At 43.5% G+C, this 25,685-nt stretch overlaps 1 protein-coding gene across 3 annotated transcripts in view; it reads right to left on the bottom strand.

Annotated features, from left to right (window-relative positions):
- LOC134357219 (EGF-like repeat and discoidin I-like domain-containing protein 3) overlaps nt 1-25,237 on the bottom strand; it is a 294,825-nt gene extending 269,588 nt beyond the window's left edge. The window contains exon 1 of one of the 3 annotated variants that reach the window (XM_063068512.1): nt 24,747-25,237. In XM_063068512.1, coding sequence (XP_062924582.1) covers nt 24,747-24,816 — 70 coding nt within the window. In that variant the 5' untranslated portion in view covers nt 24,817-25,237. The remainder of the gene's footprint in view (nt 1-24,746) is intronic. The other 2 variants (XM_063068511.1, XM_063068510.1) reach the window with 2 other exon arrangements.
- Nucleotides 25,238-25,685: the final 448 nt, after the last annotated feature.

Below are 25,685 nucleotides of genomic sequence, written 5' to 3'. Positions count from 1 at the left end.
TGGATGACTTCTTAAATAAGTCATCTATTTATTTATTTACTTATTGAGATCCAGTGTGGAATAGGCCCTTCCGGCCCTTTGAGCCATACCGCCTATCGACTTAACCACAGCCTAATCACAGGACAATTTATAATGATCAGTTAACCTACTAACCGGTATGTCTTTGGACTGCATGAGGAATTGGAACATCCGGAGAAAACCCACACATTCCATGTTGATGATGTACACAGACTCCTTACAGGAGATTCTGAACTTGAACTCTGAACTCCGAAGCCGTGAGCTCTAATAGTATTGCGCTAACCACTACTTGTCTTTTTAAAATCTTTTTGTGGATGACTTTGTGATCCAGAGCAACAACTGTTTTGTTCTCCTTTACATTTATATACTGGAAGTGACATTAAACAATCTTGAATCTTTACAGAGAGTTATATGTCTCTGGTAGGTCCACAGCAGTTTTGCTAGATTTCATCCAGCTCTGTACCAGCCTGGCCTTGAAGTATGATGACCAAATACATTGTCCTCATTGTTCCCTTTGCTTTGCAGCACAGTGGATTCCAGTTAATAGGGCCATCAGTTAATTGGGGCAGGCACTACTTGGGTCAAATCTCAAAAAACAAAAACTTCCTTTATTAGGGACACTTAATTGTGACAAGGGACATTGCCAAACAGTTTCGAGCTAGTGTCAATCACGTGTCCTTGTGTGGCCGTTAGACACTAGACGGTGCTGAGAGCAACAGTTTTTAAATAGCACAATTTGTGTGCATTTGTGTTCAAAAAGCAGTGACTTTTGTAAAGGATAATTGATGAGAAATAAGCAGAAAAATAACTCGGAACTGTTCCTGGGTGTCAAGACTCTGAGGATCTAACCTGCTCCATGTAGTTATAAAGAAGGCAAGACAGTGGCTATACTTTATTAGGAGTTTGAAGAGATTTGGCATGTCAACAAATACACTCAAAAACTTCTATAGATGTACTGTGGAGAGCATTCTGACAGGCTGCATCACTGTCTGGTATGGAGGGGCTACTGCACAGGACCGAAAGAAGCTGCAGAAGGTTGTAAATCTAGTCAGCTCCATCTTGGGTACTAGCCTACAAAGTACCCAGGACATCTTCAGGGAGCGGTGTCTCAGAAAGGCAGCGTCCATTATTAAGGACCTCCAGCACCCAGGGCATGCCCTTTTCTCACTGTTACCATAAGGTAGGAGATACAGAAGCCTGAAGGCACACACTCAGCGATTCAGGAACAGCTTCTTCCCCTCTGCCATCCAATTCCTAAATGGACATTGAACACTTGCACACTACCTCACTTTTTAAAATATATATATTTCTGTTTTTTGCACATTTTTAGTCTATTCAATATACATAATATACTGAAATAGATTTACTTATTTATTATTTTTTAAATTTTATTTTTTTTTTCTCTTCTATATTATGTATTTCATTTTACTGCTGCTGCTAAGTTAACAAATTTCACGTCACATGTCGTTGATACTAGACCTGATTCTGATTTTGTGCAACGCAGTTTCAAGCAGTCAGACTTGGAAGTCAGAAACAACCGGGAGTGAAAATGAAACAAGTAGGAACTATGAAGAATTTGAAGCTATTTACAATCATCCTGAATGTTACCTTTGGTCCTCACCGGACACTCAGCTCTCACCTGTGGCTCCAAGTAGCCGTTTGCATGTGACAGTGACCACACCCCAGTACACTGGTTCAAAGGGCAGGCTAATCTAGATGAGGGTAGCTGGCAGATATCAAATCCAGTGAGAAAGGGCCATGCCTCTCCTAGCAAGTGAAGCCGTCTCCGGCGGACTGGGCAGATGAGATCTACAGTGAGATCCATCAGCCGAGAAGGTGGTTCTGTAATGCTAGGTGGAGAGTGAAGAGCAAGAAAAACCACAGAAGAAGTCATGGTCATCCACAAGAACCAGGCAGGATCTCAGATGTGACATTCATTCGCCGCACTGGACCTAGACTTCCAAGGTCAAGAGAGTGGAAATAACCCAGGAGCAATGGTTTTTCCACTTTAAAAACTCTTCTGCACACGTTTCCTATCATCTTTGGATACGACAAACAAGTCGTATCTCATTTAAATACTTAATTTGTTACTCAGCAAATGATAGTTTGTCTTTTTAACTATTTCTATGAAACTTTGACTAATTGGGACAGCTGCTTAATTTGGCCAAAATGTACTATTTCCAATGTGTCCCAATTATCTGGAATCCATTATATATGCATTAGGGTTAGTCAGTTTTGGGCAAAGCCATGTTGGCACCAAAGTATGGTGACATCTATGGGCTGACCCCAGCACAAGCTCGGACTGTGTTGGTCATTGACAAAAATTATGCATTTCACTGTATTTTTCAATGTACATGTGACAAACGGACACTTACATTCTATTTTATTTCTTTGTTCTACTGTGAGTGCCTGTAAGAAAATAAATCTCAAGGTTGTATATGGTGACATATACATACTTTGATGATGATAGATTTACTTTGAAATTTGAACTTTGTAATAAAGCTACTCTTTCCCCGCTGCATCTACACACTTCACAGTATCTAGAATGCTGGCTGTTAACTTCACAGTTAAATTCCAAGACTTAGAATTGCATTCCAATATCTGTTTCTAATGACCATTCATTATGTCCCTGCTCTTTAATTAATGACATATTTTGTTCACTCCCACAAGATTCTCGGTCATTAAGATCTTAATCTTGTTAACATCATCTTAATAATGAATGTGGTACACACACACACATCAGAACCATGCTGCCTTACAAACAGCACTCTATCAAGTATCTGCAAGTCTTAGATACTAAACCTGATTCTTATACCATATTATAATTTGTTATTTAATGACAAAAATGAACTTGTTACTTTATAACAACTCAGAAGTCAACTAACTGAAGATTAAATTTGTCAGCTGCTTAAATGGGAAATATATTCCGTGTATATAGTGGGAAGGTGGCAGAGAGAAAGGAGTCATGGTTGGGAAATGGAGAAGGGAGAGGGGAGGAAGCGGGAAGCACCAGAGGGACACTCTGTAATGATCAATAAACCTATTCTTTGGAATCAAATGACCTTGCCTGGTATCTCAGGGCTGGGTGTGCCTGCAATCACGTCACTCCCTGGCACTCCTTCTCTGCCACCTGAACCACACACCTCCCACGGCACTCCTCCCTCAGTATTCCCAACATCTAGTGTTGCCGCCAGCTTTACAAACTTGCTCTCCACTCAATGTTGGCAAATACAGTACTGTGCAAAAGTCTTAGGCACCCTAGCTATAATATATGTGCCTAAGACGTTTGCACAGTACAGTACTTATGTGAATATATGTGTGTGTGTATATATACGTGTATAAATATGTATGTGTGTGTGTGTGTGTGTGTGTGTGTGTGTGTGAATTGAAATCATGCCAATATATCAGGGGAAAGAAAGATAGCGAAAATATTTCATTTACAGTTTGAAATATGCTGTAAGCCAACATATATTGGAAATTTGAAATCTCAATGGATATTTTTGGCAATAATTGGCACAGCAGACAGAATCATGACTATGGGCTAGGCACAGCTCAAACACCATCTCTAAATGTTGTTGATAAAATCTCAGATTACAATGAGGAGGCGTATGGGAATGATGTTCATTATCTTTATTTCTCACACCTACACCAAAACCTACAGGAAATACTTTGTATTCATCAAATCAAATCAGCGAGGATTGTGCTGCACAGACTGCCACTGTCGCCGTGCTTCTGGCACAGACAAAGCATGCCCACACTCACTGACCCTAATGTGTCTTACATGTGAGAGGAAACCGGAGATTCTGGTGGAAGCACCCATGTTCACCGGAGGACATAGAAGCTCCTCGCAAATGACGGTGCTACCATGTCACCCCAATGAGATCGACCAGACTGTGCTACCATGTCACCCCAATGAGATCGACCAGACTGTGCTACCATGTCACCCCAATGAGATCGACCAGACTGTGCTACCATGTCACCTCAATGAGATAGACCAGACTCTGCTACCATGTCACCCCAATGAGATCGACCAGACTGTGCTACCATGTCACCCCAATGAGATTGACCAGACTGTGCTACCATGTCACCCCAATGAGATAGACCAGACTGTGCTACCATGTCACCCCAGTGAGATAGACCAGACTGTGCTACCGTGTCACCCCAATGAGATCGACCAGACTGTGCTACCATGTCACCCCAGTGAGATAGACCAGACTGTGCTACCATGTCACCCCAGTGAGATAGACCAGACTGTGCTACCATGTCACCCCAATGAGATAGACCAGACTGTGCTACCATGTCACCCCAATGAGATCGACCAGACTGTGCTACCATGTCACCCCAATGAGATAGACCAGACTGTGCTACCATGTCACCCCAATGAGATAGACCAGACTGTGCTACCATGTCACCCCAATGAGATAGACCAGACTGTGCTACCGTGTCACCCCAATGAGATAGACTAGACTGTGCTACTATGTCACCTCAGTGAGATAGACCAGACTGTGCTACTATGTCACCTCAGTGAGATAGACCAGACTGTGCTACCATGTCACCCCAGTGAGACAGACCAGACTGTGCTACCATGTCACCCCAATGAGATCGAACAGACTGTGCTACCATGTCACCCCAATGAGATTGACCAGACTGTGCTACCATGTCACCCCAATGGGATCGACCAGACTGTGCTACCATGTCACCCCAATGAGATCGACCAGCTGATTGTGTGGTGTTGCAAGAACAATTTTGCACTCAGTGTATGAAAGACCAAGGAACTGATTGTGGACTTCAGGAAGGGGAAGTTGCGGGACACAAACTGGTCTTCACTGAGTGGTCTGTGGTGGAAAGGGTGAGCAGTTTCAGGTCAACATCTCAGCGGATCGTTCCTGAGCCCAACACATTGAAGTAATCATGAAGAAGGCATACCAGTGGCTTTATTTTGTTCATAGTTTGAAGAGAATCTGTTGTTGTTTGTTGTGAATACTGCCTGCCATTACTCTATTATAAGTTTACAACCCTTATAAATAACTGTTTGCATCGCTGTCTGGAACGGAGGCTCCATTGCACAGGGTCACAAGAGACAGCAGAGCGCTGTAGACTATACCAGCAACATCAGGGGCACAAACCTCCCCACCACTGAGGACATCTTCAAAAGATAATGCTTCAAGAAAGTGACATCCTTCATAAAGGACCCTCAGCAACTGGGACATGTCTTCTTCTCATTATTACCATCAGGGATGAGGTACAGGAACTTGGGGATCCACACTCAATGATTTAGGAGCCCATTCTTGCCCTTCAGTGTCAGATTTCTGTGCAGTCCATGAACCCACAAACACTACCTTGTTATACGTTTTGTTGGAATATTTATTCATTTTGTTTTGTGGCGAGGTGGAGATACGTCTCTACCAAAGGATGTGTAAGACCCTCCTTCCCTCCAGACAGGGGCAAGGTGTAGCACTTGCTTAGCTCCCTCCCCCTCACCCCGCACCCGATCAGGTCACATGAAGCAAAGGGGGCAGGTGTTGGATGGTTGTATGAGCAGCTGGTGCAAATCACAAGTCCTGGTTATGCGACCACTGACACCAGACAAACTCTGAAGAGTACTGATGCTGACTGGGGTCACCCGTCTTGTAAAGACACTCTCCAGAAGAAGGCAATAGCAAACCACTTCTGTAGAGAAATTTGCCAAGAACAATTATGGTCATGGAAAGACCATGATCGCTTGTATCATATGACATGGCGCATAATGAACGAAGAAATTAATTTTGACATTTATGATAATTTTATGTCATTAATTTTACTGCTGCAACAAAACAACAAATTTCATGGTATATGCCTGTGATAGCACACCTGATTTTGATTCTGAATCTAGGGATAAAGGGAAATAATGTTCATATAATAGTTAATGAAAAGTTAATGGGGCAGCACTGGAGCAGAGTGATTAGTGAAATGCTTTTCAGCAGTCAATTGTTAAATTAGGCCTCAATTCCCGCCACTGTCCGTAAATTCTCTCCATAAAAATGTGGGTTTCCTCCAGGTGCTCTGGTTTCCTCCCACATTCCAAAGACGTACAGGTTAGGGTAAGAAATATGTGGTCATACTACATTGATCCCAGAAGCTTGGCGACACAAGCTGGCTGGCTCAATCCTTGCTGACTTGATTTGATGCAAACAATGGATTTCACTGTACATGGTTCCCTGTACATATGGCAAAAAAAAGCTAATCTCTCCACACAAGCCAGCTGTCGTCTGAAGATAAAAAGGCCAGTGAAGCAACTGTTTTCAATAAATTTGAACACAAGCAAAGAGAAGGGGCAGAGGGAAAGGAAAATAAGTAAAAAGAGATTTTTGACAGGGTGGAAGACAGCAGTGATGAGAAGTTAAAAGTCATGATGATGCAAGGTTAAACAAGGTGGTAATGAGACAAGTAAAAATTAAAGATTGATCTAGAAGAGCTGGAGGTAGTAGCAAGGAATCAATACTACCAAATGCTATCTGAGGAAAATGGGAGCAGTTGTTATGATCTGAAATTGATGTTGTTCAGCAAGCTAAAAATGCCTAATCAGAAGATAAATGTGCTGTTTCTGGAGATTCCTAGAAATGGTGCAAGAGGACAAGGATGTGGAATTCAAATTACAAATGGGATGAGAATGAAAATGGCAAACAATTGAAATCTCAGCTCCATGCTTGCAGATTAAACTTCAAAAAGTGATGCCTCAAAAAAGGCCAGTTGCATCACTAAGGACCCCGCCACAATCCAGGACACGCCCTCTTCTCGTCCCGCCACAATCTAGGGCACGCCCTCTTCTCGTCCCGCCACAATCCAGGACACGCCCTCTTCTCATCCTGCCACAATCTAGGGCACGCCCTCTTCTCGTCCCGCCACAATCTAGGACAGGCCCTCTTCTCGTCCCGCCACAGTCTAGGACAGGCCCTCTTCTCGTCCCGCCACAGTCTAGGACACGCCCTCTTCTCATCTCCACCATCAGGCACACACTCAATGATTCAGGAACAGCTTCCTCCCTTCTGCCATCAGATCTCTGAATGGACAGTGAATCAACCCATGAACACTACCCCATTATTTTGTCTTCTTGTTGCACTATTTATTTTCATATATTTCTCAATGTAACTTACAGTAATTTTAATTTAATACACTGAACTGCTGCCATACAATTTTTGGTCTCTTTTTGCTTTTTTATATATTTCTTCTTGAAACTTAGAGTAATGCCACAAGACAACAAATTTAACAACATATGTCAGTGATAATAAACTTGATTCTGATTTAACGTTCAGCACAGCCAGCCCATCTATATGTTATTTTCCCCATGCAGTGAAGACAAATGCGTGAGTTTACAGTAGAGGGTAAAGTGTTGATTCATTTGGACGGATTGTGTGGAGATAGTGGGAAGTGATGACTGCACAGTTGTCTTCTCCATGCCTTTAGAAAAAGGCTAAGGCAGTAAAGGTTCTCAAACTGTCTCACAAAATTCCGCATAAAATTTAGTGCACAGCTATAGTACATCAGGAATCCTGATGGCAGATTAATCAGATTCATGGGTCTGAGAAGAATATTCCAGGAGGAAGGAGAAATTGAGTTGTAAATGCTCAGGAAATAGGCTTCGCCTTTGAGTTATGTCAGCTGAATCTATGGGCACTAATAGCAGGAGCAATTAAAATCAGGAATGCACGCACAGCCAACATTGAAATACTGAGGCATTTTGAAGTTCAAAATAAATTTAGTATCAAAGTAAAACGTACATATATGTCACCATATACAACCCTGAGATTCTTTTTCTTGTGGCCTGCTCAAGAAATTCAATAACTATAAAGGCATCAATGAAAGATCACACCAACATGGTCAACAACCGGTGTGCAAAAGACTACAAACTGTGCAAATACAAAAAGAAGGAAAGAAAAAGAAATAGTAATAATAATAATAATAATAATAATAATAATAGATAAGCAATAAATATCAACAACATGAGATGAGGAGTCCTTGAACGTGAGTCCATAGGCTGTGGGAACGTTCCATTAACGGAGCAAGTGAAATTGAGTAAAGTGTTCTCCTCTGGTTCAGCATCCTGATGGCTGAGGGATAATAACCATTCCTGAAGCTGGTTGTGTGAGTCCTGAGGCTCCTGTACCTTCTTCCTGATGACCGCAGCCAGAAGAGAGCATGATCTCAGTAGTGGGGACCCTGATGATGGATGGTGCTTTCCTGCGCCAACACTCTGTGTAGATATGCTCAATGGTGGTGAAGTCTTTATCCGTGATGGACTGGACCATATCCATTACATTTTGTAGGATTTTCCATTCAAGGATATTGGTGTTTCCCATTCCAGGCTGTGATGCAGCCAGTCAATATACTCTCCACCACACATCTACAGAAGTTTGTCAAAGTTTTAGATGTCATGCCAAAGATTTTTGGAGATTTATAGGGCTAGTGGAGCTTACAGAGTGAAGGAGGGAGTATGTCAAGGAATTAATTGCATAGAAGAATTAAATTTTTAAAACTGAGGGTTTACCAGATATCAATTCAATACAAGGTTGTGAGAACTTGATATACAAAATTATGAGGGGTATAGATAGGGCAAATGCAAGTAGTTTTTCTCCACTGAGTAACATACAAAATGCTGGAGGAGCTCAGCAGGTTAGGTAGCATCGATGGAAAGGAAACAGTTGGTGTTTTGGGCCAAGACCATTCATCAGAACCACTGACCATATTTTCCCTGAAGCTGGATGAGAATAGACCTAGAGGTCATAGAGTAAGGATAAAAGTTGAAATATTTAAGAAGAACATGAGAGGAACTTCTTCAGTCAGAGGGGGTGGGAGTATTGAACGAGCTGTCAGCAGAAGTGGCGAATGCAGGTTTTATTTCAAAACGTAAGAGAAGTTTGGATAGGTACATGGATTGGAGGGTTATGGAGGGCTATGCCCAAGTATGGATCAATGGGACTAGGCAATATAATCGTTCAGCATGGACTGGATGGGCCAAATGGCCTGCCTCTGTGCTATTGTGCTCTATGACTTGACGACCCTATGAGAAGGACAGCGTGGGTGGGACCTGGTACAAGTTGGGTTACTTACAGATGGGAGAAGGCTGGTCAGGTGAGCAGAGTGAAACTGTTTTAGATCTTTCTGGAAAATACTCTTTAAAATGCAATTGCAAATACTAAGAAAAAAATAAACAAACTATTCCAACTTTTCATTTTTACACATTCAAATGCACAATTGTTGGGATAGAACAGAACATTATAACACAGTACAGGTCTTTGGGCCCAATGTTGCATCATCCTTTTAACCTACTCTGAGAACAATCTAACCCTTCCCTCTTACATACAGCAAAGGGAAAACACTTAGGCACCCTCAACTTTTGATGGTATGGCCTCCACAGAGCCCTGATCTCAACAGGAGCAAGCGAGACAGCCAAAGTCTGGAGAAGAACTGTGGCAAATTCTCCAGGATGCTTGGAATAACCTACCAGCCAATTTTATTATAAAACTGCACGACAGTGTACCCAAGAGAATTGATGCAGTTTTAAAGGCAAAGGCTAGTCATACCGAATATTGATTTAGTTTAGTTTACTGCTCTTTATAGTAATATTTTTTGATATTTAGAAACTTCATTATATTTGAAAGCATCGTTGCTTTACAGAATTCTTTTACATGTGCCTAGGACTGTACAAACTACTTATCTACTGTTCATGTGCCCATCTACGAGTTTCTTAAATGTCCCTAGTGTATCTGCCTCTACCATCAACCCCGGCAGCACGTTCCACACACCCACCATTCTCCGTGTAAATAAAATTACACATGCCATTCCTCCACTAAACTTTCATCCAAACACCTTAAAATTATGCCCCCTCATATCAGCCATTTCCACCCTTGGAAAAAAATTTCTGGCCGTCCACTTGATCTATGCATCTTATCATCTTGTAGATATTGTAGAAGTTTTTGAATTCAAATTTATATGAAGATACTTCATGGCCTTTCAGTGAGTGGAAAGGAGCATTTTGAATTTTCAGTATTCCCTCATGGTAATTTTCAAAAGTTACTAGAAAATGATATTTTTCAGTATAACTTTGCAAACAGTTTCAAATTATGAGTATATGATTGACATTTGAAAGATTATCACACACAGTACCGAGAGGATGCAACATTGCAATCTTACAGCATATCTTACAAGGCATCTAAAAACTCAGAGTTCATAGGATTGAAGCAATATGTCAACTAATATTTCCATTGATGGAAGTGCAATTATATTCTGTCATGACCCCTGTCAAAGCTGAAAATTATTTTTCATTGTACAAAACTACATCAGAGCTGCAGAGCACCTTCGCTCGTCTGCAACAGGCAGGGTTTCCCAGTGGCCAACCGTTTTAATTCCACTTCCCATTCCCTTTTCGACATGTCAGTCCATGGTCTCCACTACTGTCACGATGAGGCTAATCTCAGGTTATAGAACATAGAACATAGAATAGTACAGCACAGTACAGGCCCTTCGGCCCACAAAGTTGTGCTGACCCTCAAACCCTGCCTCTTATATAAGCCCCACCTTAAATTCCTCCATATACCTGTCTAGTAGTCTCTTAAACTTCACTAGTGTATCTGCCTCCACCACTGACTCAGGCAGTGCATTCCATGCACCAACTACTCTCTGAGTAAAAAACCTTCCTCTAATATCCCCCTTGAACTTCCCACCCGTTACCTTAAAGCCATGTCCTCTTGTATTGAGCAGTGGTGCCCTGGGGAAGAGGCGCTGGCTATCCACTCTATCTATTCCTCTTAATATCTTGTATACCTCTATCATGTCTCCTCTCATCCTCCTTCTCTCCAGAGAGCAAAGCCCTAGCTCCCTTAATCTCTGATCATAATGCATACTCTCTAAACCAGGCAGCATCCTAGTAAGGTTGGAGGAGCAACACCTCGTATTCTGTCTGGGTAGCCCCTGAGCTAATGGTATGAATCTCAATTTCTCTAACTTCCAATAATTAATTCCCCTCCTCTCTCCTCTGTTTCTCTTTTCCCCACTCTGGCTTCCCTCTTGCCATTTCCCTTCTCCTCACCTGCCTATCATCTCCCTCTGGTGTTCCTCCTCTTCCCTTTCTCCCATGGTTCACTCTCCTCTCCTATCAGATTCCTTGCTCTTCTGCCCTTTACTTTTTTTATCTGTCCACTCCTAGCTTCTCACTTCATCCCTATTCCACCTTCTCCCTCACCTGGTTACACCTATCACCTACCAGTCTGTACACCTTTCAGCCCAACCCCCACCTTCTTATTCTGGTTTCTTCTCCCCTTCCTTTTCAGTCTTGATGAAGGTCCTCAGCCCGAAACGTCGGTCCTTTATTCCTCTCCATAGTTGCTGACTGACCTGCTGAGTTCCTCCACTATTGTGTGTGTGTGTGTGTGTGTGTGTGTGTGTGTGTGTGTGTGTGTATTGCTCAGGGAAGTGGTAGTTTAAGCTGGTTTCAAGCAGGTTAAATGTTTTTTTTAAACTGAATGTTTTCTTATGAAGAGCAGTGTATCTGAGGGCAGCATCTTCATTTTCACAAACAAGATCCTAATAGGTCATGACAGATTGGATATGAAGAGGAGATATTGTGTGGGAAAATCTAGAACTAAGGGTCATTGTTTAAAAATATGATGTTGCTCATTTCAGACAGAGATGAGATGGTTTTCTTTCATTCAGATGTTAATAATCTTTACAACATTCTTCCTCAAGGGATAGTTGAAGCATAATATTGGGTATTTTAAGACTTGATGTTGACTGAGCACATTGAATATATTTACGAGGTGTTCTGCCACAACAGAAAATCTGCACCATCCAGACGATGCTCATTTCATGCCATCAGCATCAGGCAGGAGGTAAGAAGCCTTCGGTCCTACAGCAGCAGGTTCAGGAACCATTATTGCCCTGCAACTTCACTCATCTCAACTTTGAACTGATTCCACTATCCACAGACTCACAGCATTGCAAGTTGTATCATGGCCGGGTACAGGAACACCATGCACAGAATGGAAGCATCCACAGGAAGTGGCGTACACACCCCAGTCCATCACAGTCAAAGTGCTTCTCACCATTGAGCACATTTACAAAAGCAGTATCCATGATCGAGGACCACCACCATCAGGCAGGAGGTAGAGATGCCACACATCCCAGAACAGCTTCAGGAACAACTATCACCCTTCAACCATCACAGACATCCCACCCTGCAAAAACTCATTTCAGGGAGGTAGCACCATCAATTTGCGGGAGACTCCCGGAACTTCCGGGAGAGGTGGGATGTCTGCAATAGAGTAGCTCCTTAGCAGCTGGCCAGCTAGTTTAAATAACGTTAGCTATGCTAATGAACGAATGACGCCTGTTAAACTCACCTCAACATGTCTTTTACAGTCTTAACCCACCATGGGCAATAGAAAAGTCACTGTTACAAACAGTGCAGCGAGCAACACTGTCATTATTTTGACCCCTATTAGGCAGGGGTACACTTTAGTGTAGTCTGGGGTGACGTACGTTTTATATTTTCTTTTTTTGGAACACTCTGCCATGGCGCGCGCGCTCGCTGTCTCTCTCTCTCTCTCTCTCTCTCGCTCGCTTTCTCAAAAAAATTGATTTCCGGGACATTGCATATAATTTGCGGGCATCAGGGAGCCACTATTAATATGCGGGAGACTCCCGGAACTTCCGGGAGAGGTGGGATGTCTGCCATCAGGCTCCTGAGCCAGTGCGGATAACTTCACTCACTACTGCTCTGAACTGATTCGACGGCTCACGCTCAATGACTCTTTGCAACTTGTGTTCTCAGTATTATTTTTATTTACACAGTTTGCCTTCTTTTGCCCACTGGTTGTTTGTCCATCTCTATTTAGGTATAGTTTTTTTTGGTAAATTCTATAGTATGTCTTTATTTTCCTGAAAATGCCTGCAAGAAAATGAATCTCAAGGTAGTATAAGGTAACATATAAGTACTTGGACAATAAATTTGTCTTTGCCTTTCTTGAGCCAGGGTACGGAAAGTTACCGGGGTAGTTAGAACTGTGAAGCTGAGATTGCACTCTGTTCAGCCAATGTTTTATGGAATAGAGACATGGGTTCAACCCACGCAGTGACTGGCTCCTGTGATCATGTATTTTCATATGGAAGAGAGTCATTCACTTCATGCAATTATGAAGCTGGTACACCAGTGGCTATACTTCACTAGGAGTTTGAGGAGAATTTGGAATGCCATTAAAGTCTCAAGGAAATTTCTACAGATCTACCATGAAGAGCATTCTATCTGGTTGCATCAGCACCTGGCATGGAGGCAGCAATGTACAGGAATGTTCTTTGAGGAAGGAGGATAGCTCTGGTGCCCTGGAAAGGAAACTCGCATCCTGGGAACAGATGTAGTGGAGATGAGGGAACTGAGAAAAGGGAGCAGCATTTTTACCGGAGACAGGGTGGGAAGAGGTATCATTAAGATGACGATGGGAATTGGTAGGTTTGTAAATTATGTTGGAAGACAGTTTTCCTTCAGGGATGGAGACAGAGAGGTCAAGCAGGTGAAGGAAGGTGCCAGAAATGGACCAAGTGAATGCAAAGGCTCATGGGATGGTGTGTGAGGACAATAGGAACTCTATCCCTGTTAAAGAGGTGGGAAGATGGAGTGAGTGTGGAAGTCCAGAAAATGGAGGAGATGCAGGTGATGTGGGACTGCTCCACCCACTAAAAGCACAATTTCCTGGTGACCAACCATGTTACTTCCAATCCCCATTCCCGTTCCGACGTGTCGGTCCACGGCCTGCTCTTCTGCCATGATGAGGCCACATTCAGAGTGGAGGAACAACACCTCATATTCGGTGTAGGTAGCCTCCAACCTGATGGCATGAACATCGATTTCTCCTTCTGGTGACTTTTTCCCTTCCCCTTCTTTCTCCTTCTTTTCCCCACTCTGACTTCTTACCTCATCTCCTCACTTGCCTATCCCCTCCCCCTGGTGCCCATCCTCCTTTCCTTTCTCTCATGGTCCATTCTCCTCTCCTATCAGATTCCTTTTTCTTCAGCCTTTAGCTTTACTTATCAACTTCTAGCTAGTTTCCTTTCCCTCTTCCCACCTTTTAATTCCGGCATTTTTCCCCTTCCTTTCCAATTCTCGGCCTGAAACATTGACTGTTTATTCATTTCAATAGATGCTGCCTGACCTGCCGATTTCCTCCAGCACTTTGTGTGAGGTGCTGTGCTTTAGCAAACTATAGGCATGCAATGTTGGTGGTAGAAGTATGGTGACATTTGCGGGCTTCTCCAGCACAACTATGTTAGTCATTGAGTCAAATAACACATTTAATGTATGTTTTCATGTACGTGTAACAAATAACCATATAACCATATAACAATTACAGCACAGAAACAGGCCATCCCGGCCCTTCTAGTCCGTGCCGAACTCTTACTCTCACCTAGTCCCACCGACCTGCACTCAGCCCATAACCCTCCATTCCTTTCCTGTCCATATAGCTGTCCAATTTAACTTTAAACAACAACATCGAACCTGCCTCAACCACTTCTGCTGGAAGCTCGTTCCACACAGCTACCACTCTCTGAGTAAAGAAGTTCCCCCTCATGTTACCCCTAAACTTTTGCCCTTTAACTCTCAGCTCATGTCCTCTTGTTTGAATCTCCCCCACTCTCAATGGAAAAAGCCTACCCACGTCAACTCTATCTATCCCCTCATAATTTTAAATACCTCTATCAAGTCCCCCCTCAACCTTCTACGCTCAAATAAAGCTAATCTTAAAAATAAATGGCCTGATATTTGGCGCATGAGATCATATTTGCTCACCAGGTAAGCAGCTGGGGCTACTGAGAAGGAACACAAGTCAATAATTCTCATAGACTATTTTTCTATATCTGGATCACATGTGAGGAAATGGGCCATTTAAGGTGATGTTGTCAGCTCTGTATCAAGATGAGGTAAACCATGAGAGCTTGGATCCACTGTCCTCTGGATTTCTTGACAGAGAGACCACAGTCAGTCCGTGTTGGCAGGAACATCTCTGACTCCATCACACAGCACTGGATCCCCACAAGGCTGTGTGGTTAGCCCATTGCCGTTTACACTGCTAAAACATGACAGTGCAGCCAGATTCAAGGAGAACCTGATCATTAAATTTGCAGATGATACCACAGTGGTGGGGCTCATCAGCAAAAATGATGAAACTATGTACAGGGAGGAGGTCAAACACCCAGAGAGCTGGTGCAGGGATAACAACTTGATGCTTAATGTCACCAAAACCAAGGAGAGGATCATCGATTTCAGACGGTCTCAGCCTGAGCACACACCCCTCAGCATCAGCATCTTCACAGTGGAGAGAGTGGAAAACATCAAGTTCCTTGGGGTGCAGATCTCGGACAATCTCACCTGGTCCAGGAACACCACTGGGATTGTGAAACGGGCCCAGAAGAGATTGCACTTTCTGGGGAAGCTTACACAAGCATCACTCCCCACTAACATCTTAACTACATTCTACAGAGGAGTGGTTGAGAGTGTGCTGACCTTTTGCATCACAACCTGGTACTCCAGCTGCAGTGCTGTCAACAAAAAAGCCTTGCAGAGGGTGGTTAGGGGAGCAGAGAAGGTTATTGGGGTCTCCCTACCTTCTGTCCAAGACCTCTTTCAGAGTCGATGCCTCCAGAAGACATGGTACCTCATTAAAGACCCCTCACACCCTCTCCATGAACTGTTTGTTCTTCTGCCATCAGGCAAACGTTACAGGAGCATCAAAACTAAAACCACAAAGCTACTAAACAGCTTCCTCCCACAGGCAGTCAGACTGCTAAATAGCTGCTCTACCTGACTCTGCTTTGGACAGTTTTAACTTGCACTGGACACTTATAACTGATTTTAACTGACATGTAGCTGTTGTGTTTTACTATTTATTGTTTATGTTTATTATTTAGTGTTGCATTTGTTATGTTATGATTGCACTGCTCCTGTGAAATGCTGTCTCATTCTGCCCTGCAGGGCTGATGTATGGTTAGAATGACAATAAAGTTTTTTGAAACTTGAATCTTGAATCTTTGAATCTCTGATGTAGGTGTAACTGAGCCCACCAGTTTCAGTAGGTACTTGTGGACAAGTAGCAACTTGAAGGATTCTTGAGCACCTCTGCAATTAAGTTACAACTGGTGCCTTGTACTGATGTTTCTGCCTAATAGAAGCTTTGAACTGTAATTCTACTTCTACTCCATTGGAAGCTCAAACAGCACACACCAGAATTCGGACTATAATTAATGGGCACATTCAGGCACCAACCATTAAACACGAGCCATCTCAACATTCTACCGCAACCTTCAATATCACCTAGGATCAAAGATCAACTTTATTCACCACATACATTTACATGTATTAGGAATTTGCTGTGGTGTGTAGGCCAGGGTGCGACATGCAACGACGTTCAACAATTATAAAGAATAAAGATATATATAAAAATAATAATTTATTCTTTATAATTGTTGAATGTTGTTGCATGTTGTGCCCTGAATGCTGTTCAACTGTTATAAAGGAAGAAGAATTATTTGTATATTATAAGATAAATGTGGATGTTAAAGGACAGCTCTGGAATTAGATGTCTATAAACCAGCCATGATGGAATGAAAGAGCAGGCTCGATGGGCCAAATGGCCTGTTTCTACTCCTATGTCTTATTGTCTTAAGGTATAAAAAACAGCATGCATTTATAATGTAAGCAACGTTTTAAAAAGTGGTTTAAAGTATCTACAGCACAGTGTGGCGACCAAGGTAAAACCTTTTCCACCCAAAGAGTGGTGGATATATGGAATGCTCTGCCCCAGAAGGCTGTGGAGGCCAAGTCTCTGGATGCTTTCAAAAAAGAGATGGATAGAGCTCTTAAAGATAGCAGAATCAAAGGTTATGGGGATAAGGCAGGAACTGGATACTGATAGTGGATGATCAGCCATGATCACAGTGAATGGCAGTGCTGGCTCGAAGGGCTGAATGGCCTACTCCTGCACCTATTGTCTATTGTAATAGATAGAGGGGGTGGTGGGGTTAACTAAAATGGTTAATTACCTGGGGAAAGAAACTTTTAAGGTGCTGTGAAGCTTTACTATAACAGCTTTATAGCCAGTTTGCCGGGTGGGCAGTGTCCACAATGATTTTCCTACCCACTTCTTCGTCCTGGACACAGACAAATCCTGTGGTGATGGTAGACTGCAGACAATGACCTTCTCTGCTGACCAAAGCAGACAGTAATGTCTGATGTGAGGATGCTCTCTCTATAATGGCAGTGTAGAATTACACCAGTATGTTCCGCAGAACATGGAATTTTACCAATTGCCATAAGAAGTACATCCTCCACCGAGTCCTTCTGTTATAAAGAGGCCAAGAAGCAGCATGCACGCAAAATGCCAAATCTTAAATGTTGAAGCATTATTTGAAATGAGGTTATAATAGCATTATGGCCAGTTGTGTAACAGAATGGATGTTAAAGGTAGACTAATAAGTAATCACAACAGCTGTTACCCTGCAGTAAATAACCCAAGCGCTTCTCCGGGGACCATAAGGGGAAGAACTCCTGCCGCACCTAACCATCTGGTCCCAACCACCACACAGATCCATTGGCAGTAATTCAGCATTCTATCAGGACATGACTTAAACAAATTCAGCCCAGCAAACTCTGTCCACTAATACTTAGTCATGTTTGTAAGTGGGTGGCCAATTTGAGAAATGTCCCAAAAAATAGCTAAACAACTGCTTGACTTGTGTCACGTCTGCTGTTCAGATTCATCTATTTATCCCAAGCAGTAAGGCTGATCAACATCTCTACCCACTAACTCCTCCACTGCTTTATTACTTCCTGTCAGTCACCTTATGCATGTACAGCTTAGCCTCACTATACTGTATTAAAATCTATGTTTTTAGATCTACCTTATGTATTTATAATTTTGTGTGTGTGTTTTTGGTATTATTGTTGCGTTTGTGACAGAACAGGGTGGCAGTGCTAATTCTCCTGCTGACCTTGCTCCTTTCCCCGGTTAGTCACTCCTCCTCGCCCTGTCCCTGATCTAGTTTCCCCAGTAATTCAAGCACTTTCCCCTCCCATTCTGCAGTTCTTGGGAGCCCACCAATTTACATACCGCAACAGTAGAACAATCGCCAGCTTGGCTAATCAAAACAATGTGCTCTACTGGTTTATAACTCATAAAAATAAGGTTTCTAGACACAGGTACTCCAAATAGTTTCATTTATTTTCACTCACTCTGGTACATCGCTTTGTAGACAGCAGAACGACCCCAAAAGACCCGAGGGTCAGTTTGGGGCATCCTAAAATAATACCTGGGTTAGTGGGAGCAGGCGCACGACACTCTATGCAGGCAGGTTGGCTTTGCTGAGGGCTGTGGAGATTGGGTTTGATGGTTGGTGAATAGTTATATTGGAATGTTAACAACAAAGTGTGTTGTGGAGAAAGCCTCTGTATATTTGTGAATTTTTGTCCATGTTTGTTTTCATTTGTCTGTTTGTAAATACATTATTCTTCACAACTTTTGGGCAGCTTGTGCTTTTTTTTCTCACCTGGAATTAAATAAAACCCCTTGCACTAACGTGCTGTTGTGGCTTACCATCTGGTTTGTTTTCAACAGGTGACCCTCATCGGGCAGGTTACTCACACCTGATAGTGAGGTGTGACAGTGTTCGTTATCATACTGTGTCTTCTTGTGCTGCATCCGATCCAGAGTAACAACTATTTCATTCTCCTTTACACTTGTGTACTGGAAAGTACATTGAACAATCTTGAATCTTGACTTTGTTTTCACAACCATCTGCACAGACTTACTGCCCCTGGCTAAAGAAAATCTTCATCTCTGTTCTAAAGGGACTTCCTTCTATTTTGAGGCCGTGCCCTCTGGTCCTAGACTCTCTCTGCTATAGGAAACATCCTCTCCCCATTCATTCCATCTAGTCCTTATCAATATTTGGTAAGTTTCAATGAGATCCTCCCTCATTTTACTAAACTCCTGTGAGTATAAGCCCAGAGCCACCAAGCGCCCTTCTATGTTAACCCTTTCATTCCTGAGATAATTCTCGTGAAACTCCTCTGGAGCCTTATAACCATATAACAATTACAGCATGGAAACAGGCCATCTCAGCCCTTCTAGTCCGTGCCAAACTTTTACCCTATCTTAGTCCCACCGACCTGCACTCAGCCCATAACCCTCCATTCCTTTCCTGTCCATATATCTAACCAATTTAACTTTAAATGACAACATCGAACCTGCCTCAACCACTTCTGCTGGAAGCTCGTTCCACACAGCTACCACTCTCTGAGTAAAGAAGTTCCCCCTCATGTTACCCCAAAACTTTTGTCCTCTAGCTCTCAACCCATGTCCTCTTGTTTGAATCTTCCCCACTCTCAATGGAAAAAGTCTAACCACTTCAACTCTATCAATCCCCCTCATAATTTTAAATACCTCTGTCAAGTCCTCCCTCAACTTTCTGTCATAAGCCCGACGGGCCTGTGCCTCTGTAATTGTTAACTGTTGCCTATTCTAGGGTCATTAAACCCTTGTCTTTTCTGTTTAAACTTGTCAAGTTTATTTTGATTAGCACAGGTTTTCAGCATGCCGTGATTATTTGAAGTTGACTCCCAATTAGTGGAGATCACGGGGTCCTTGTGTTGAGAATGACTCATCTCGTGATGTTACTCAGTCAAGCCACTGATGTTTTGTTGGATTTCCTATGAACAAACTCTTGTTTCTGTCTCTACATGGGAGCCTTTCGTTCCTCCATAACTGGGTTCAGTTCTCTGTCAGCATACACCATGACACTCTCTCCAGTGCCACACATCCTTTCTTAGACAAGGAGTCCAAAACTGCTCACAATATACCAAGTGCATTCTGACCAAAGCCTTATAAAGCCTCAACAGACAGGGGGCGGAGATATCATCTGCTGCTCCTGTCCCCTTCAAAGGACACAGAGTCCCCACATCCTGAGATTATCGAGGAAGTTTCAAGTGCAGCAGAGGAGTGGAATGTGCAGGGATCTCTGATGCAAGTACTAAAGGTCGGAGCTGCAAACGAGTTTGAATTTTAAAGTCTTTCTCTATTTGCCATCTGAAACCGAATGCTTTCCTTGCACAGCTTTGGCAAATAACAAGTGCACTTTCATTGTAGATCTGCCTAGTGCAAGGTACAACCAACCAATTAATCAATCAATAAATAGACAGTCAGACAGAGGAAAAAAGGAATCTCGCAAGATAGTGTTTATGGGTTCATGGACCATTCAGAAATCTGCGCGTGGAAGGGCAAAAGCTGATCCTAAGTCATTGTGTGAGGGTCTTCAGGCCTCTGTACCTCCTCCCTTATGGCAGCATTGAGAAGAGGGTGTGTTTTAATGCAGCAGCCAATCAATACACAAGGAGCTCCCACAAGCATCAAAGTGTAAATTAATAGTCTTTTCCCTCGATGTAGATTGTGGGATGAAAAATGGCCAAGCTATCTATCTCCCAATCGTTCCTCTTTGCAACACGACCATGTAATCTCCAGAGTCTGAACAGAGCCGTCAGGACCTCAGATTAATACTTAATTTAAAAGACGGCACTCCGACAGAGCAGGATCCTCTCATCTTTTGCACTGGAGAGTCCGGTGAGATTTTCAGTACTCAGGTTTCCACAGTGAAACTCTCACACTCCACCTTGTGTCTCTGAGATGAGACAGCCAGCAACTGAGCCACAGCTGACATCTACATGCCAGCTTGTGTAGTGTTACGCTGGTTACAGGGCCATTTCAAGCAGCTTTATTTTGTGGACATCTATTCATCAATCAAACAGTATTTTGGGCAGAAGATTTTTTATTCATGCGAGAGGGTCTGTATGGGCAAAACATAGGTTTAAGAAACAGAGTGACAGTGAAGTGATAAATACCTACCATTGGAGTAATAATAGAATAACTATAAGAAATACAAAAATCTTATAATTTCTTACAAATCATACATTTCTTAAAGTCATAAAGCATCAACAAAATCAAAATTTCTTAAAGTAATATTTTTGTGACTGTGCTACGGCAGCTATGTGTTCTGTGTGTGACTGTATGTACTGTGTTTTGCATCTTGATCCCGGAGGAATGTTGCTTCATTTAGCTGTGCACATCTGTGTGGTCAAATGACGATTCAACTTCAACTTGAACTTGATCAGTGTGCAGAACAACAGCAAAGCAGATGTAAAGTGCTTGCTCTCCACGGTAGCTACAACCTAATATTAACTTGTCAAGCTTTGATATACCTCAAAAATCTTAAATCTCACAAAAAATTATATCACTCTCTCCATCAATCGGCACCTTCCATTAAAGGGTTGACTAATTTAAAACTGGGTTGTTCAGTACAATCTTAATTTGCACATAATCCTTAAATGTTAGGAGGTAGTTTGATAACCTTGCCTACAGGAGGGAATAAAAAGTTGAATCCAATTACATCCCAACTCCAATTCACTTCTACTCTCGAAGGCCACTTTATTAGGTATACCTGTATACCTGCTCGTTAAATATCTAGTCAGCCAATCATGTGGCAGCAATTCTGTGTATAAAAGCACGTAGACATGGTCAAGAGGTTCAGTTGTTAAGACCAAACATCAGAATGGGGAAGAAATGCGATTGAAGTGACTTTCACAGTGGTGCCAGACCTGGTAGGTTGAATATCTCACTCAGAAACTGCTGATCTCCTCTATTTTCATGCACAACAGTTCCTAGAGTTTACAGGGAATGGTGCAAAACAAAACAAACAAAAACCCAGTGAGCAGCAGCTCTGTGTGCGAGCTGGGGTTGTTAATGAGAGAAATCAGAGGAGAATGGCCAGACTGGTTCATGCTGACTGGAAGGCGACAGTAACTCAAATAACCACGTGTTACAACAGCATCTCTGAATGCACAACGCGATGAACCTTGAAGCACAGGGGCTACCGCCGCTGAAGACCGCGAACGTGCACTCAGGAGGTGCCTAATAAAGTGGCCACTGTGCGAATAAACACACATGCACGCTGTGTGCCGACGATCTTGCACGCAGCAGCAGCGTGGATTTCCAGGCAGCAAATGTGATTAATAATTTAGAGGGCGATAAAATATTCAATCTGAAAACAGAGACGTGGCTTCAGTTTTAATACTGAAAATCTGACAATCCACATCACTCATTACTATTTTAGCCCTCAGTCCAATAACGACGCTATGAAAAACAAATAACAGAAGACATTATGAGGGATATAGTAACCGCAAGCAGGCTTTTTCTACTGAGACTATATTATATAAAACATTTTTACATAAAGATTGAAATTAATTTAGTTCAAAGTACTCTTTAAACTGAAAGAGTCCAGGGAAAATTTACAAGGATGTTGCCAGGACTTGAGTTACCGAGAAAGGTTCAATAGGTTAGAACTTTATTCCCTGGAGCGATAGGAGAGATTTGATAGAGTTATACAAAATTATGAGGGGTAGACTTCGGGAAAATACGTGAAGGCTCTTTCCAGCGAGGTTGGGTGAGGCAAGAACTAGAGGTCATAGGTTAAGAGTGAAATATGAAATATTTAAGAGATCGGAGGGGGGGACTTCTTCACTCAGGGGCTGGTGAGAACGTGAAATGAGCGGCCAGCGGAAGTGGTGAATGCGGGTTTGACTGAAATTTTCAAGAGAAGTTTGGATAAGTACATGGACAGGAGGGGTATGGTGCAGGATGACAGATATAACGGGCCGAAGGGCCTCTTTCTGTGCTGTGGATCACTGTGACTCTAGTCTCAGCGGGATCGGTAAACTGCGTCCCTTAAAGAGTTTCGAACGGTATCTCCAATGTGAAATTCTGAGAAAATCTCACTTTCATATTGCTAAAAAAAGACTTAAGAAACAGTGCCGGCATGTAAGCTCCCGACACGCTGAGAAATTTGATATGGTCTGTGTTTATATTTAGCTGCCTACTCTCTGCAAGATAACTTGGACAGTACAATAGCAGGAGCGATGCCGAGAGCGGACCAAACGCCGAGGGGTTTGATGTGAGAATATTTAGAAGGGAAGAAAAATAACTGTACCATGATGCAGATGACACTGACAGTTCGGTGCGGAGCGAAATTCATCACTGATGTTCCCTCTTCCTCTTCTCCCCCCCCCCCAACGAGTCTCCTCCAGAATACACAGCGGGTGTTTGTGCAGTCCCAGGGTATCGCGGTTCACAGTCAGCAAGGAACAGCGACACTCTCTCAGGCTGCTATTGACGCAGTGTACATCTCTCAAAGCTTTGACCCGCGCGGATGGAGCGAGAAAACAGCAACAACTGCATTTAAACCCCTATTACACGTTTAAAACGCCCCATACCATCCGGCCGAGAAGGGCTGGGCGAGCCCGGGTTGATCCGAAATAAATACGTGCGTGGTGCAGTCCGTGTTTTGTTTGAAGCAGCCGCCACAATTTATCACCAGAACAAAAGGCGGCGCGTGGCTCACCGCGCGACCGTCTTTAAATAAAATTCAATTCAGTAAGTTTGCTGTCCTGCATCATTCGGCTTTAAACTGCGTGTTTTTTAAAAAAAAATTAAATCACTGGCAAAATTTAAATTTCATTCACCGTGTTTGCCCCCGACCACAGAGAGAGAGAGAGAGAGAGAGAGGGGAAAGAGAGAAAGGGAGGGAGAGAGAGAGAAGGAGAGAGAAAGAGGACAGAGAGAGAGGGAGAGAGAGAAGGAGAGAGAAGGAGAGAGAAAGAGGAAAGAGAGAGAGAGGGAGGATGAGAGAGAGGGAAGGAGAGAGAAAGAGGAAAGAGAGAGAGGGAGAGAGAGAGAAGGAGAGAGAAGGAGGAAAGAGAGAGAGGGAGGATGAGAGAGGGGGAAGGAGAGAGAAAGAGGAAAGAGAGAGAGGAGGGAGAGAAAGAGAAAGGAAAATAAAGATGGGGAGAGAGATGAGAGGAGAGAGAAGGGCTTGACCATCGTGGCAGGCTGGAAGCGTCCTGATCGGATTTGTCACTTTGATCGCTTTCTCGATCCAGCTAAGAAGATCCGTCACTCCGCTCCCTCTGTCCCCATCCCACACCTCCATCCGAGCGGACTGAATACATTCCTCCCCACGCTTCCACCGTCCAAACCCCCACCATCTCACTTCTCAATCTACACTGTAAAATTGTTTTCAACAATTTGCAGCCACACGCCCCCCGACAAATAATCTGACGACGGAACCCTCTCTTTGCCCCACTCGGCTCTCGCTCACTCCATCCCGCAGAGAGATACTGCGTGTCTGCTCATAAGGTGTGTTCTTTTGGGAAGGAGGGGTAGGTGGGTGGGGAAGGTTCTCCGATTTGTTCTTTAACAGCATCGAGAGGGTTAAACCCGACCCCAGATCCGTGTCTATTCCAGATTCCGCAAACTGGGGTGAACCACATCCTGAACCCAAGGACAGATGCCAGCTTTCCGCTTTAAAGGGCTGGACACACACACACACACACACACACACACACACACACACACACACACACACACACGGGACCTTGCTTGAACAGAACAAAAAAAAAGGAACTTGAAATGATCTTGGCTGAGAGAAGCCCAGGAGCCGTTGGACCGCCGGTTACAAAAAAAAATCAAAGTGCTGATATAAGAAAGGTGAACGTTTAAGGTCCACTCGCTGGCGTGAGGTACACAGCGCCGGCGATAGACGGAAGGTCAAGCTGCAACTCCCCTTAAACCAAGCGCCGTGTGAACAAAACTCCCGGTACTCACCTTTGGCGAGGCGAAGGATGCCCAGGCTGACGGAGAGAAGGAAAGTGGCGGAGAAGTGATGCCTTCTCATGCTGTCGGTCCCGTGTCTGTCAGTCGCTCCCCTAAGCGGTCTGTAAACCAGGGCGTTGGAAGCCCAGACCCCCTCTCCCGTGCTCCGTCAGCGTTGTTTTGTCTGCTGAGGTCAGACTGGTCTGCTCCCGTGCTGAGGACAAAGCCTCCTTCCAGAGAAGGGTGGGTGGGGTAGAAAATACCCACTTAGACACTCAGTGACGCCGGATGCTCTTGTCACTACAAGCGCGGAGCGCAGAGTGCAGCCCGTGATAGCGCTGCCTGATACTGTTCCTGACGCCCTGGTTGCCACCGAGAGAGAGAGAGTGAGAGAGTGAAAGAAAGAGAGAGAGAGAGAGAGAGAGAGCGCCGTCGTTCCACGTGTTCCGCCCGTCCAACAACAGACCGGCCCCTACTCACCTCCTCCACACCCACTCCTCTCCTCCCGACTGCGCCCCGTTACCTCTCTCTCTATTTCCGTCTGCCTGTCTATTTCTGTCCGCCCCTCTCTGTCTTTCTCTTTCTCTCTGTCTCTCTCTTTCTGTATATCTGTCCGTCCCCCTCTCTCTTTCTATATTTGTCTGTCCCTCCTTTTTTTTCTCTCTCCTGCGTTTAAATCTAATGTGAAAGGGCCATTATTTTAAAGAGAGGGAATACTCCCAAGCTGCGTCAAAATAGACGCTGGAAAATACCGAAAGGTCAGGCAGCCTGTTGTCTTATTCGCTTTGTTTCCTCCCTTTGGGGAAGTAAAATGATGCCAATAGCTATTCTGTCATCGAACTTCCATCCTTTTTAAAAATAGATGTTATTTCTGCTCATTGCGCAGACGCGTTAGATCAATGCGAAGTTTTGCAAATCTAAATAAACATATTTGGAGTGGGTGACATTGCA

Source organism: Mobula hypostoma, chromosome 16, assembly GCF_963921235.1.
Source record: "Mobula hypostoma chromosome 16, sMobHyp1.1, whole genome shotgun sequence".
NCBI classification, from domain to species: Eukaryota; Metazoa; Chordata; class Chondrichthyes; order Myliobatiformes; family Myliobatidae; genus Mobula; species Mobula hypostoma.
The sequence above is the reverse complement of the archived record's forward strand: the minus strand, read 5'-3'. Positions and strand labels throughout refer to the sequence as shown.